Below are 15391 nucleotides of genomic sequence, written 5' to 3' on the forward strand. Positions count from 1 at the left end.
GGAAGGGCAGGGCTGAATGGAGGGATAGAATAATAAGGGAGGTGCTTGAGTTAGATGGAGATGAGTGATGGACAGAGGGCGGGTAGGAAGGAGTGATGAGAGGAGAACAAAAGAAACACACAGTGAAGAAGGAAATTGAAGATGAGGTCCTTTCCCATCCTAACAAGACACATGAAGGAAGGTAAACAGGGACGTGAGGAAGAACATGGTTTTACCTCTACGGCGAGCCGTGTAACAGCACTCAGCCCACAGTTCTTTACGGAAAAGACCCCCAGTACTTGCTGTTAACACCACCTCTGATTGGTCCTCAGTACAGCTATATAGTGTAGTGTACACATCGGCAATAGAGCAGCTTACAAAAGGAGAGAAGTCCGCCTATGATGACATAAACACATCAATCTCTTAAGATGCTATTACTCCAACTAAAAACATCTCTACCACCTATCCAAATGTCTCTTTAAGGTCTCCATGGTGACGGTTTCCAGGGTGATTTAGCGTAGCACCTGGTCCCTCTTAGGGTGGCACAAGCGTTGGCTCTCCACGATTGCTCCCCGGCCACCGATGATCTCATCCCTTCCCCGTCGCTCCTTTTCATTCTCCAGATGATGTGCCTCTGTCTCCCACCCTCTTATCGTATTCCGCCGTCTGTCGCGTCTTATCGTGCTGAATGATCGGCATCACGGGTGCGACCATAAGCAGAGCAGCTTCCATAAACGGCCTCTGTTCTGAGCCAATGCATCAGTGATGACATCTTCATTTGGGGTCCTGAAATGGTTGTACAATTCGGAAGTCCACCGAATTTTGAGGGGGGGAGAAAAGGTAGAAATGGCCTCCTTGTTCTCCTCGTGCTGATTGGTAATCAGCCACTGTTTAGTTGATCTTGGAATTTGTTGGAAGGACGTACTCCCTTGTTTGTTAATTGGTTCCCGACCCGACCGTGATAAGTTCAAGTAGCATTCCTTTTTATGAATGGAATATTTTTGTAGTCAGTGTAGAGAAAACCTGTTTATAAGCTTCTAAATACGGGTTTTGACATGATTAGAGCCCTCTAGACATGAGATAACACCCCTATTGTCACCTTTACACTCCTATTACTCAATATAGTAGATATAATCAGAAATCCCATAGTGTATATACTGGTCATATATCTCATTCATATTTTATATCATCTTGTAAACTGTATTGTATATAATCCTGGGTAAAACTTTGTCAGGTTCAAACTCCTGTGACACGTTTAAAAACACTTAAATACAGAAGAGACAGACAACAATATTTAAAGTTACTCACAGCGAGGAGAGTGAAACCACATACCCAGTGACATGCCGCTCCACTCTAAATATGCAGTTCACACTCCTCTCTTTTTATTCTCTTTCGGGGGTCCCTACTACATGGTCGTGCAGCTCTAAGGGGGGGGGGGGCAGTAGCACGAGCTGTATTTGTCTACGTGTGTGTGTATATACTATGTGAGAGTAATTACTTTCATTGTTTTATGAGTTCTTATCTTGACACATTCTTGCAGGATTAACATGAGCATCTGCAGGGTGACTGTTGGTGCATCCAGGCACCTCCAGGACCTGGGGGTCGCTGGGGGTCTCTGATCAGGGTCACGGGAACATTCCCTCTTCAGCACATTCAAACACTTTCTATTGTCTAAGCAAATGGATATAAGGGTGATAACGAACACTATATTCATTCTATCTACATTTTATTCTAACATTATTACTTTAGGCTGTTTATATTTTTTATTTTTAGATTGGAAGATTTTTTTCAATGGTTCCGTCCCCTTTGCCACTGTGCAATGTAAATTTCCCACTGAGGGACAAATAAAGGTTAATCTAATCTAATCTAAAATAAGACATTTTTGACATACATGGAGTGAAATGAATGGAGTGAATTTACAGGCTATTGTCTGATCAGTGTAATATTACTGCCAGCCAGTAACCAGTGTACTACTCTGGTAGTACTACAGTAATGCAGCTGCTTGTAGTTAAGGAGAGACCCGCCATGCACTTCAGTCATGTTTGTAGTGAACATTCACACAGGAGGTGCTGTCGCCTGCATCTCACACGCTGTCCACGCTGCTACCATGCTAACACTCAGCAGTCAATGCTTGCTAGCTGACGTCACACACGTCACTCACCGGGTCAAGATACTGCATTAATGTATATAATACATATCACTTCTTCTGAATCCTTATGCTACTAATAATAGGCCGTGTTCAACCACACGACGCTCATGAATGATGTCATTTTTAAATTTTTTTAATCTTCCCATGCCACACCTTTGAGGTGGATGAAACGTGAACGCTCACCACGATTTAGACATTTAGACAGTAGAGTGTACAGTATGTGAGAGCTTTGCATGCATAGAAAATGATTGACATCTTTTGTGTTCAGCACATGAAAAATGGGAGCAACAGTGCTGTATTTATATTTTTGTTGCGTGAATTAGTAAAGTCCAACATTTCCCAGCACTTCTGCTAAGCACCAGATTGAGTCACGGGTCTAATTCATCTGTGAGTGTGTGTAGTTGCTTGCAAACTGCTGGTACAGGCTGTGTTTTCCTGGGCACGCTAATGTTCTGTGTGTTTGTGGAGTTTAGAAATAGGCCAGTTCTGGTTTAAAGCTGGGAGATGTTTGAGATTAAAGTGTGGGGCGGGTAAAAGACTGCTCTCCAACAATTTAAATATAACTCTCTTTGGGGACAAAGTGAGTATATGAGTTTGAGGAGGTGGTGTGAGGGAAGGTGGGTGGATGTGTTCTTCGCATGAGGAAACGCTGGCTCCGCTTCCATACATCCTCACGTCCTTGCGGTTGGAAGTGTGTGGGTCAAAGTGATGTGTTCTTCACACATGAAGCTCTGGGGATATTTGAATATTGTCGGGTCTGGCTCCACCATCTGCTTGGTGTTATCATGGATGTTGTTGTGCTGTATCTATGGCGCTGGATGTTCTTGTGCTGTATCTATGGCGCCGGATGTTCTTGTGCCTTTGTGGATCTTTGTTTGGTTTTAGTCAACATGCGAATCACATTGAAAGTACCAAATGCACGTTGACAAGAAGCCACCACCACGGTGCTGTTCAACCGCAAAGACGCCACTAAGCTTAAGTCTTTACACCGGAACCCGTTTAATAAGCTGCCGCCGTTTAGGTAGACAACCCGTCTGTCATGTTCTTCTTACACATTTCGCAGTTGGAGCAAAGAAAACCTTCTAAAAAGTTTTAACATCATAAGAGCCCTCTAAACATGGAATAACACCCCGTAGTAAATTTTACTAGATATTACCCAATATAGTAGACATAAGACTTGTGCTGGTGTGTTGTTGTAATTGTGGTCCTGCCCTGGGGTGAGCTGAGAGGGGTGTGGACAGGAAGTGACGTCAGATGTATAGAATTGGCGTAGGATCCGTGGCGCTGGTGTGTCTCATCGACCCTTATGACACCTAGTGACCAGCTGGCGAGCACCAAGGAAGAAGAAGAGGCTTGGTTAAAAAAAAATCATAAAAAGAGCGGGCAGCATTGGCAACACAATGATATGCGCCACCAATGCACCAGAATGCACCACCAACATGATTAAACACCTCCAGGTTCACCAGAGCGCCCCGTTGTTGACGCGCTACGTCGGATGTCCTCTAAGCAGTCACGATCACAGAAGTCAAACAATAAGCCACATATGTCTCTTGCCAGTCTTACCGAGGGTTTCAGGATTCTTGCTGATACGGATGTCTGGTGTCAATAAAGGACGGGATCCACAGCTGCAAGATGCAAGTTTGTTCATATACGCAGCGCATCCTGTTTACTTGTGCTAACAAAATAAGGGCATCATAAAATATAGCTTACACTAACACTGAGGCGGCATAGTATACTAGCGCTGATATGGTAGCTCAAGTTGTTAGATATTCTGCACCCAGGTTAGTGCATGTTGAAGTCACACACTCACTGTCACATAAACAGCATATGTCGCAAATATGTGAAAATAGATCTGTTAGAAATTCCTCGTATAGACGATAAAAACTTCATGTCATGGGGAAGTTCATCCGGATAGTTCGTCTGTGGTGAGCCCCCTTATTTAAACCATGAAAACATTTATGACCCTACCTCTTACAGTACAAGCATCGGAATCGAGAATCATTAGGAAACAAGGATTGATAACCGGAATCGTTCAGATTCAAACGATTCTCAACCCTCTGGCTAAATTGGCAACACGGATCTCTCCTGCTTCATCTTCTTATTATAATGTGTTTATGACTGAGGGCAAACCGGTAGCAGGGCCTAGCACAGATTGGTTATGTTGACAACCGCTTATGTCGACATCAGTCAGCCAATCGGAGGGATGTACACTGGATACGCAACGGAGTACAATTAGTGATGAGAATTGGTAAAAAGAAAACAAAAAAAACCCAACAGTATGTCCAAAGGTACACCATATACATACAGTATATCCCCCACACAATGCATGCATGACCCTCTTGACCAATATTATTTAGCAACAGGGGTTTATAACATAGTTTTTGTTTGGTAGGCACAACAGTGATAACAAAAATGTAGAAACTACAGCAAGTGGTACCACATGTGGCCTGTTTTTAGCTAGTACCCTGTCCGAGTAGTCTAATTTGGGGATTTTGGACCAAAAAGTTGTCTTATTGGATTTTTTTTTCTCCAAAAATAGGCCCACCATAAGTGGGTAATGAGTTATAAATACATAATAAAAGAAGTACCACCATTTTTATGTGTTTATGTCTTTATACTCCACTGACGGCGTTGTGATTTTTTGATGATTTTGACAGCTCTTAGTTACTGTTTCAAAAGTTCAACTTATTTAACAATCCTGCCTTAACAATTGGAGTGAGGTGAACCCAAGTAAATACAGTATATGTATGTCAGTACTGGAAGTAAAACAGGCCAGCAGTGTGGATTATGTAGATGCAGCTCGGAGAAACACCTTGGCTGTGTTCGAAAGCGCATACTTACCTAGTACTCATACTAACTCTTTGAGTATGCAGTGTGTCTACACTGGCAGTATGCCATTTTTGAGTATGCGAGAAGTTCCCGGATGCATACTGCATTCGGCAGAAATGTTGAGTATGTATCATCAGCTTACTACTCAAATTACTACTTACACTCAAATTACCCAGGATGCAACACGACGTGACGTCACCACCAAAAAAAAAAACGTAGGCTGAACCAAACGGCGGTGTCAAGCAGGATGTATTGCGAGTTGGTTCGCTTCTTGTTTTCAAAGTAAAAGCAGTGATTTACACTATGTTTTTTGTATGAAAAAAGTAAGGGGGTGTTTTATTTTGTGAAAATAACCGGAAGTGCTTTGCACCTCGGCTAGCTTAAATTTTGCCGAATTCGTCCGAATGAAATTGTAAACGGTTGGTATTTGGACAAATAATTGGCACACTCGGGATCTAAACGGCCATTTTCTTGCCTGATTTTAAAAAAATCTCAATAAAGTGATATATTTAAAGAGTTTAGAGCTTTAGAGTGAAATCAGCTTTAGCCTGTCGATTTCGGGTCGGGTAGGAGCGCAATGCATTGTGGGTTATCATGTGGTACGCTGTAGTGTAAATGCTTTGCATACTGTCTGATGGATTGGGGATGCAGTATGGAGTGTGGATAGTATGGGCATGGAAGTATGTAGTAGTTAGTATGCGGTTTTGAACACAGCCCTTCTCTAACCTGCTCTAGCTAGCTAGCTAGCTAGCTAGCCTCTAGTGCTAGCCTGACGACCTGGCTAAAGGCTACACCGTGACTCTGATTCCATCCAATTCCATTTATAGGTTAAATGTGTTTCATCGGTGTGTGAGGCATATTTCGGGCTAAAACCAGGATTGTGTTGTGAGTGAACAATGGTAATTGAAGAGAGAAGGGTGGGGGGGGGGGGGGGGGGGGGTTCTGCAGCTCAATCTAATCTCATGATTACAACAGTCGTTTTTATTGCAAATGTTGATCAGAGGAGAACATTGCCTGTGGTTAAACCTGCCCCAAAGCAGGATCCAGAATACAAGCCCTAAAGGGGCAGAAGGATGCGCTCAGTCAGCACAGTGCTGTGTACTGCGGCAGTCAGAGACAGGACAGGTGTACTAACTCTTCCATTACTCAACTTGATTGGACCTGCAGTTAAAGAAGCAGTTGTCCATCTCAGCTCCGCCTTGGTGAGCACACACAGACTCCCAGGTACCAATGTCTTTTGCAGTGTGTGTGTGTGTGTGTGTGTGTGTGTGTCTAAGTAATTTCTTACACTTTTTCCACACACAACGAAAACACACGCCTTTCTGCTTTGCTGAGCGATAGGAATGCAATGAACTCCCCTTCCTGCTTCACATGTAATGTAATTGCCGGGGCTCTGCATGCTTCCTAACCCAATAAAACGAATAGCCCCCACCACACGCAAAAACACACACACACACACCCAACCTCCACCAGCTACTGGTGGAAAGGCTGGACTTTGGCTCCGATATCGTCCTGCACTTCATTACCAATACTGATATCACCAAATACCAATACAAGCAGCAGCTCTTCCCTCAAACTAATATTCTGTAATCAACACATTGTGCTTACATTGGAATGTGCCAAGATCAGCGGGGTTGTTAGAGGGACAGGAAACTGTTTGGGAAGTTGGAGGAGCATGTTCATGCTTGGACATCGCTTGTGGTGTTATCCACACCGCAGTAATGGGTCCATACATCTGGGTGGGTTGAAAAATATACAAACTCGTGTTGCAGTAATCCTTCGTTTATCATTTCCAGATGCAACCGTGATAAGGTAATTTCCACCAAGTAGGATTCCAGGTTTATAAACTGAATATTTTTGTGTTTACGATCTTCTAAATATGGTTTTTAACCAGCAATTATTCGAACCATGTAGACATGAAATGACCCATATAGTCATATTTGTCATCACTTGTACTACCCAATATAGTAGAATAAATATAAGCCATTTAAGACAGTTTGCCTTGTAGGGGAATACAATCGATGGTGGACAGGAAGTGATGCCGGAAGTTCAGAGTTGAATTTTTGTTGTTGTGGGCTATGACCGCAACCTGTTATTATTATGATGAGTATGTTATTATTATTGTCCCTGTTGTGAGATAACATAAACCTGCGATAAAAGGCAATTGTTCAAGTCTGGTGCTTCGGTGATGGTGTCACCGAACAATTACCGACACCTGGTAACCAATCTGCAGTACTACATTCACACGTTGGTGGATTTAATGACGGTACTGTAGTATACTATATGAAAGTGTACTGTATTTGTATTTTAGTTTATTTGGTCATTTTGATGCTTGGAAATGCTCAACTCATTTGCTCTCAAAGACATATTTATACGTCTTTTATGTTATTGGTTTTTTGTTTTTGCATGAGAGGCACAAAGTGGTGATGATGCAACTCCACAATAGAAGAGAGCATGTTTGGTTTGAGGTTACAGCACTGAAGGGGAATTTTCAGCCAGTTGTAAATGTGAAAATTGTAAATAGTTTATGGTGTAATATTTGTACAAAAATATATATTTTCATGTAAAACAACCATTTTTGTGTTGTTGATGTTGTGGCAATGTTGTTCATACATTATGGCTAAATATGTATGGCTACATTTGTGTCAAATGCTTGAAAAAAATTCAGTTTTCTCCCTTTTTGGTTGATAATTTGCATAATTGGACAATGACGCAAAACTGTGTGAATATGTAAAACAGAGATTTTTTGTAAAAAAAATGTGCAACATTAGCTCACGTTGTTAAACTTTATTGAACAACAGAACATGTAGTTATTGACTCACAGCTATTTTAACCTTCTAACTATTAGGGAAAACATCCATGGTGTTTCCTGGGCTCCATATACAGTATGCGTACGCTGGTTCACATCATTCTAAATCTAATGTCTCACGCTGCTGGACGACCCAGCATGCTTTGTGGGAATTTTGTAAATAACAGTTACAAGTTGCGTATTTGTTGTTAGCATGTTGTGGTTATTAGCAACCTACTTGCAGGATGGTATCTCATTGTTGTCGAGCGTTTGCACTGCGTGGTCAAAGCCCGCATTGAGATACTGTGGACTACGTCGTCGATGTCTGCCAATATGTGAGGTGCGACAAGGCACGGCAGCTGTACCTTCTGATCCAAAAGCCATCTGCTCCTCGGCGCAGCAACTGTTGCTTTCTCAGCATGGTGACATTGCGGTGAGCACATCTGCCTCATGGTCACAAGATCCGGGTTGGAACCTCCGTTGGAACATCTCTGTGGGGAGTTTGCATGTTCTCCCCGTGCATGTGGGGGCTTTGTCCAGCATCCTCCCATGTCCCCAAAACATGTTAGCTTCACTGTAGACCCTTTATTGTCCATAGGCGTGAATGTGAACGCTTGTTTTTATACATGTGTCCTATGATTGGCTGGTGACCAACTCCAATGAGGAATCTATAGAAAATGGATGGATGCCATCATTTACTGCCATCATTCACCTCTCCTCGTCTTCTTCCCTCTCAAATGTCATCTTCCGCTTCATTTGGCAGCCTTTTCTAAGCAGTACTTCTTCTTTTCTCTACTGTATTCAGTGTACATGTACACGGCACATACTCACAACACCTCGGTCACCCAGGACCCCGTGTTTTCCAGAAGATTGAGGAGGAGTTTGATTGTGGCGTCTTTAGAGAGATGTGACAAAAGGCTAGTGCGGGGTAGACGGCAGAATCGTAGATCAGAGCCGTCATGATTGAGCCATCTGCTAAGAGGAGACCGGTGACACACACGCACACACACACACACACACACACACACACACACACACACACACACACGGGTGTTTGAAGGTCACCACTGCCACCTGTTGATCAGTTCCTGGAACTACGCCTCTTGCCTCAGTGGCTCACTATATCTGACCGTGCTTCATGCAGCTTCATACCTGGAGATGAAAGCATCCATCAGTCCAACGTGGATGAGTACCTCCCCGCCTTTACACTCCCGCCATGGCTGCCATTTTGTAAAGTCATCCTGCAGTGAAAATACTCAGCCTGGCAATTCCAAATATCCATTTTGTCTTTACCCATTCTGTGTTTTTTCCAGTCTAAACAATGTCCAGCTTTTCAGGCTTTAAAAGATTCATAACCCAAGCTCCCCCCCCCCCCCCCCCCCCCAGCCCCAGTCCAGGCTATTTGGTCTTATTAGAGATTAGCATACAGCGAATAGAGCGGGAAGTGCTTTTTATATGCTAATAAGGAAATAATGCATACAGCAAGGACCAAGCGTTACCGCATTGTGGGGGCTAAGGACAGTATGTTGGCTCAATCTGCAGTCATAGATCCCACACCCTCTCATGCTTATACATTAGCAGCTGCTTTTATGCACTCTTGGCCGTATGGACGCTGCCAAAGGCACGTGTACCCATCATTGTAGCTTAAATGTGACACTCACATTGGAAATTAGCAAAACTTGGCACAAAAATGAAGAGCAGCTTGTTTAATGGTTTTTAGACTTTTGGCTTTTTTGTAAACGTAATTCAGTAAAACTTGTTTAAGTCTGTGACCCCTCAGACTGACATATTCTTATTCTGTGGCAGACCAGGTGCATTACAACATGTTTATGAGAAAGGTGGTGGTCCAAATTTGTGGTGGTCCAAATTTGTGGTGGTCCAAATTTTTTTTAGAAAGTTAATGTAACCTGAGCTATGAATCCGTCACCTTTGGTGTTAGATTGACTGACAACACCACCAACTGCATTGATTGAACGATTGCCTCTTTACTGTCTTCCAGGAACAAGGTGTGGTGGGAATGTCCCGGCCACCGGGCTCCATCCCTCCTCCACACCCCGCAGGTGGCGTGGCCTCGGGGGTGGGGCCCAACCAGGGTTCTGGCCCGCCTCCGGGCTACGTGGGCAACCAGCAGCAGGCGGCCATGATGAAGCAGATGATGGCGATGGAGCAGGAGAAGAGGGTGCAGATGCACATGATGGAGCAGCAGAAACAGCAGCTCTTCCGGGAGCAGAGGCAGCAGCAACAGCAGCAACTACTGGCCGAGCAGGTGTGAGATGTCATCATGGTGTTTGATCTTTCGTATATGTTTGCGTCTGCAAATCACTTCACTCACTTCACGTCCTCTAAAGATCTTTCTTCTATCGACTCTCCCATGTGTTTCATAACAAACAATATGTTTGTGTGCTTGTGTTTGCGTGTAGCTCCAACAGCAGCATCTTCCAAGACAGATGGGCCAAGGCCAGAGGAATCCCTACCCTCAAGTCAGTCAGTATCAAGGTAAACAAACACACTCAACTTCTGTCAATAGATTTGGCGAAAGAACGTATTTGATCTACGGCTGATTTTCCAGTCCCTACTTTTATGGTAGGTTCATTTCAACAGCAACAAATATCCAAAAAAATATGAAATAAACTTTGTAAATGTGTTTGTTTTTGAGAGAGTGAAATAAATATTTTAAGCCTATGAGAAAACACTGTTTTGAATGGTAAAAATAAAAAATAGTAAAAAAAAAGATAATTGTCAATCAACGCATAATTAATGATCTCAAGGGAGTTGGGAGCCGTTTGTCAAACACCTGAATAATTCACACCAAGCTTGAGAGAATGTCACGTGGTCACATGAGGCTGGAATTGAGATCAACTTGGCTCACCGTTAAACACAGGCCAGAGGTAGGGAACCTATGGCTCGGGAGCCAGGTAGGGCTCTTTTGATGACTGTATCTGGCTCTCAAGCATTTCTTACCACAATAAAAATGTATTTTTGCTAACATTTTAAAGTAAACCATCACAGAAATGACAGAAATGTTAAAAATAATACTCAAAATCAACAACTTTCTTATGCATTTTAATTCGTCCATCTATATTCTGCTGCAATACGGCCAACCATATCTATCTTTCCTGATGATATTTTCCAGGTCAAACACCAAAACTTGATTATTACTGGGAAATGCTGTAGTCTACCTCGGTCATTGAGATGTCAAAAAAACATGTAAATGTAAACTAAATAGCTAAAGCTGCAGAACCAAGCCTTCAGACGAAGATGGCCAAAAGAATGAAATACGTCTACGGAGTACGGTGCAAAACTATGCAGCAGCAGAAGTTGTATTAATGGCAACAAGTATTTGATTTATTATTAGACACTGCGCTGCTCACGAAAGTGTGCTGGCCACACCCCATTGGCGTGGGGTAGTGTGCCTGGTCTACGTAATTAGAGCCCATTATCTAAAACTGTTGGTCTTACATAAAAATGCACACATTTTATTGCATTCAGTGTTTAAAAAAATGTATATGGCTCTCACAGATACACATTTTAAATTATCTGGCCTTCATGGCTCTCTTCGCCAAAAAGGTTCCCGACCCCTGGCTTAGGCTATGGGAGGACCACCCTGAGGGGCTGATGAAAGGAGCCCCGGATTGTAACAGCATGGGAACTTGGGTCGCCAGGGGGTCATCCAGCATGACAATCACCCAAGACAACAAAGCAGGGCTGTCAATTGAATCAAATATTTAATTGGGATCCATTGCTTTTTGTCCATAGTTGCTTTTTGTAATTTATCACAGATATAAAGTTGTTATATATACGCTAACGTTTACCTTTGAAAGATCATTTCTAAGGTTTTACTACACCTATCAACATGAAGTGTGTAATATCATTGTTTTATGTACATTTTTGCATTCCGGCTATTTAAACAACAACAATGTACAACAGGTAGACATTACTAAGGTAAACTGTCCATCACTTAAATATCATTCTCTTCGAGCAAAATATAGTTGTGACTAACATGAGTAATAAAGGTTGTTTGCAAAGACAACTAAGTGAAATCAAAACAAAGTCTTTCAACTTGCAAGTTTTATTGTGTTCTCTTTGACAAACACAGCAGTTCAAGCAAAAATTCTAATAAATTGCATAAACTGCAGTGCTCCAGCAGTTTCTCCAGCTGAGTCCAGCAAACAGCATTCAAGACGTACTCTGGTGACAGTTCGAGTCATAGCGACAGTAGATACAAATAACTTTGGTCTTGTCGAGAGCCATCTGCCGGGGCTTTGAAGCTAAACTTGCCATTCAATTACTCTTTGGTCAATCTGCTCAATATTTGCTCCCACTTATGGCACCACATCACCTGCCGCTGCGTTTCCTAAAACTACCATGTGGGCCAAGGGTGAAACAGCTCGTTTTTATCACTTTAACTTTGACAGGCTCCATTACATTTTGTTTTATTTTAAATATCTATCAATCAAGCAAATACTGCCAACCGTTAAATAATGTTTTTCCTCAATGCTTTTTCCAAAAAAAGATGGCTTGTTCATGTCTTTGTCAGGAGTAAATAAATTGAGCATCAGTGATTTCCCCCAGTGTGCAAGCAGCTGCACTTTCTGAACATCACACTGAATTCAAAGCTCATCTTCTCGGTCTGTCTCTGTCAGATATATTATTTGGCGTTCAGATGCGCTTTTGCCTCCCTCTCTGTTTTTTTCATGTGAATATTCCTGCTCTGCTTGTTACCACGGCAACTTGTCTGTCCTGGATCCCCCAGAGTTCCGGTGAAGTCAGAGATGGATGAGAGGAGTGAAGTGGGAGCGACGACAGAGGGGGTGGGTGGCAACGAGAAGAATAGGTAGATGATCTGGAACATGGAGAGGCTGAGAAGAACGACAGAGTGACAGAGAGTGGGTGCGAGGATGATGGGGAGATGAAGAGCGAGGAGGAAAGTCAAGTTGAAAGCCGTTTCTGGCAATCAGAGTATATCTCACTGAAAGTCCAGGAGACACGTGGAAGCCAAGAGAAACTGTTTTGTATTCCTGCCATCTGTCTACAAAGAAACTCCATTAGTAGCCCCTCAGATCACATGTTTTTATACAGTAGTTACATTCCACTCTAGCCAACCAATGGCCCATAAAAATCTTTATTTTTGACAAACGTCTCACTCATCCACCTTCCTGCTGATGTTCTCCTCCAATTTTGGATCCTTTGCAGTAAACGGGAGAGTTGTAATAATTAAGATTAGCCCTAAATATGCCTCCCACACTTATTTAAAGTAGAGACTCACCACGCACACGTCAATGATAACATGAACAGATGGCGTCGGAGTCACAATGTAGAGCAGGGGTGCCCGTCACGTCCGTTGTCAAGGTAGGGTGGGTATCACCCGATGGCATGTGCCACCCACCCCATAAACGTCATATGACATTAGTCAGCTGACGTTGGGTTCCACTTCTGATTCACTGTTTCGCCTCCAAAGCTAATTAAGCGGTGAACTTTCATCTTTATTATTCAGATTACGGACAAACTAACTCAGCGCCAAGATGCCTTTATCTGTAACAAACGTAATTTGAGTCAACTGGTCAGCGGCTCAGCTTCGTGTCCTGAACTCCACTATAGAAATGGCTGTTTTCTATACTTCTGTCTCTCAAACTCTTATTTTATCATGAATTGGAAAATGTCGCCATTGCTGAAACCTTTTTAAAATGTTTCCTCCACATCGGCTGCGTCATTATTTTCATTTCTTGATAGCAATGCTAACTGGAAGTGACACATGGACGCCATGTAGCTACTACTCAGGTCATATACACAACTATTGAGGAGCTATGTCCAATTATTGTTATTGCCATATTCAATTGAATTGTGGGTTATTGAATGACGTCAACTGTTTTGATGACCTGTTAATTGTGAATGTGAAATAGTAATTATTAGTATTGATGGTATGGCTTTACAATAAGGTACACAGAAATACAGTAGTTACTGAGGAAGAATGAGTAGTGGCTGGGGTTAGGTAGGTTCCTTCCTTATTCATGACTATAAAGTGTTACTGTATTTAGTATAGCTGGGTAGATTTTATATATATATATATCTTATAGGGATGTTCAATATTGGCTTTTTTTGCTGAAAACTGATATTCCGATAACTCAAAATTTCTGATACCGACATATGCCATATCTCTTGTGGTGGAATGAACACATACAGTGAAGAAAATAAGTATTTGAACACCCTGCTATTTTGCTATTTCTCCCACTTAGAAATCATGGAGGGGTCTGAAATTTTCATCGTAGGTGCATGTCCACTGTGAGAGAGATAAACTAAAAAGAAAAATCCAGAAATCACAATGCATGATTTTTTAACAATTTATTTGTGTGATACAGCTGCAAATAAGTATTTGAACACCTGAGAAAATGAATGTTAATATTTGGTACAGTAGCCTTTGTTTGCTATTACAGAGGTCAAACGTTTCCTGTAGTTTTTCACCAGGTTTGCACACACTGCAGGAGGGATCTTGGCCCACTCCTCCACACAGATCTTCTCTAGATCAGTCAGGTTTCTGGGCTGTCGCTGAGAAACACGGAGTTTGAGCTCCCTCCAAAGATTTTCGATTGGGTTCAGGTCTGGAGACTGGCTGGGCCATGCTAGAACCTTGATATGCTTCTTACGGAGCCACTCCTTGGTTTTCCTGGCTGTGTGCTTCGGGTCGTTGTCGTGTTGGAAGACCCAGCCACGACCCATCTTCAATGCTCTGACAGAGGGAAGGAGGTTGTTCCCCAAAATCTCACAATACACGGCCCCAGTCATCCTCTCTTTAATGCAGTGCACTCGTCCTGTCCCATGTGCAGAAAAACACCCCCAAAGCATGATGCTACCACCCCCATGCTTCACAGTAGGGATGGTGTTCTTCGGATTGTACTCTTCATTCTTCTTCCTCCAAACACGCTTATTGGAATTATGACCAAAAAGTTCTATTTTGGTCTCATCTGACCATAAAACTTTCTCCCATGACTCCTCTGTATCATCCAAATGGTCATATGCAAACTTAAGACGGGCCTTGACATGTGCTGGTTTAAGCAGGGGAACCTTTCGTGCCATGCATGATTTCACATCATGACGTCTTAGTGTATTACCTACAGTAACCTTGGAAACGGTGGTCCCAGCTCTTTTCAGGTCATTGACCAAGTCCTGTCGTGTAGTTCTGGGCTGATTCCTCACCTTTCTTAGAATCATTGAGACCCCACGAGGTGATATCTTGCATGGGGCTCCACTCCGATTGAGATTGACCGTCATGTTTAGCTTCTTCCATTTTCTAATGATAGCTCCAACAGTGGACCTTTTTTCACCAAGCTGCTTGGTAATTGCTCCGTAGCCCTTTCCAGCCTTGTGGAGGTGTACAATTTTGTCTCTGGTGTCTTTGGACAGCTCTTTGGTCTTCGCCATGTTACAAGTTAAAGTCTTACTGATTGTATGGGGTGGACAGGTGTCTTTATGCAGCTAACGACCTCAAACAGGTGCATCTGATTCAGGATGATACATGGAGTGCAGGTGGACTTCTAATGGGCAGACTAACAGGTCTTTCAGGGTCAGAATTCTAGATGATACACAGGTGTTCAAATACTTATTTGCAGCTGTATCACACAAATAAATTGTTAAAAAATCATGCATTGTGA

The 15391-nt window shown here is 42.7% G+C and overlaps 1 protein-coding gene across 1 annotated transcript in view; it reads left to right on the forward strand.

Annotated features, from left to right (window-relative positions):
- The window catches only part of maml3 (mastermind-like transcriptional coactivator 3), a 115152-nt gene that overhangs the window by 92664 nt on the left and 7097 nt on the right, over window positions 1–15391 (forward strand). Inside the window, exons 4-5 of the mRNA XM_058091681.2 lie at window positions 9745–10011; window positions 10166–10241. Of these exons, the coding sequence (XP_057947664.2) occupies window positions 9745–10011; window positions 10166–10241 (343 nt within the window). The remainder of the gene's footprint in view (window positions 1–9744; window positions 10012–10165; window positions 10242–15391) is intronic.

The sequence above is a fragment of the Doryrhamphus excisus genome, linkage group LG9 (assembly GCF_037039965.1).
Source record: "Doryrhamphus excisus strain RoL-2023G ecotype Guam linkage group LG9, RoL_Dexc_Guam_v1.1, whole genome shotgun sequence".
Classification (NCBI taxonomy): domain Eukaryota; kingdom Metazoa; phylum Chordata; class Actinopteri; order Syngnathiformes; family Syngnathidae; genus Doryrhamphus; species Doryrhamphus excisus.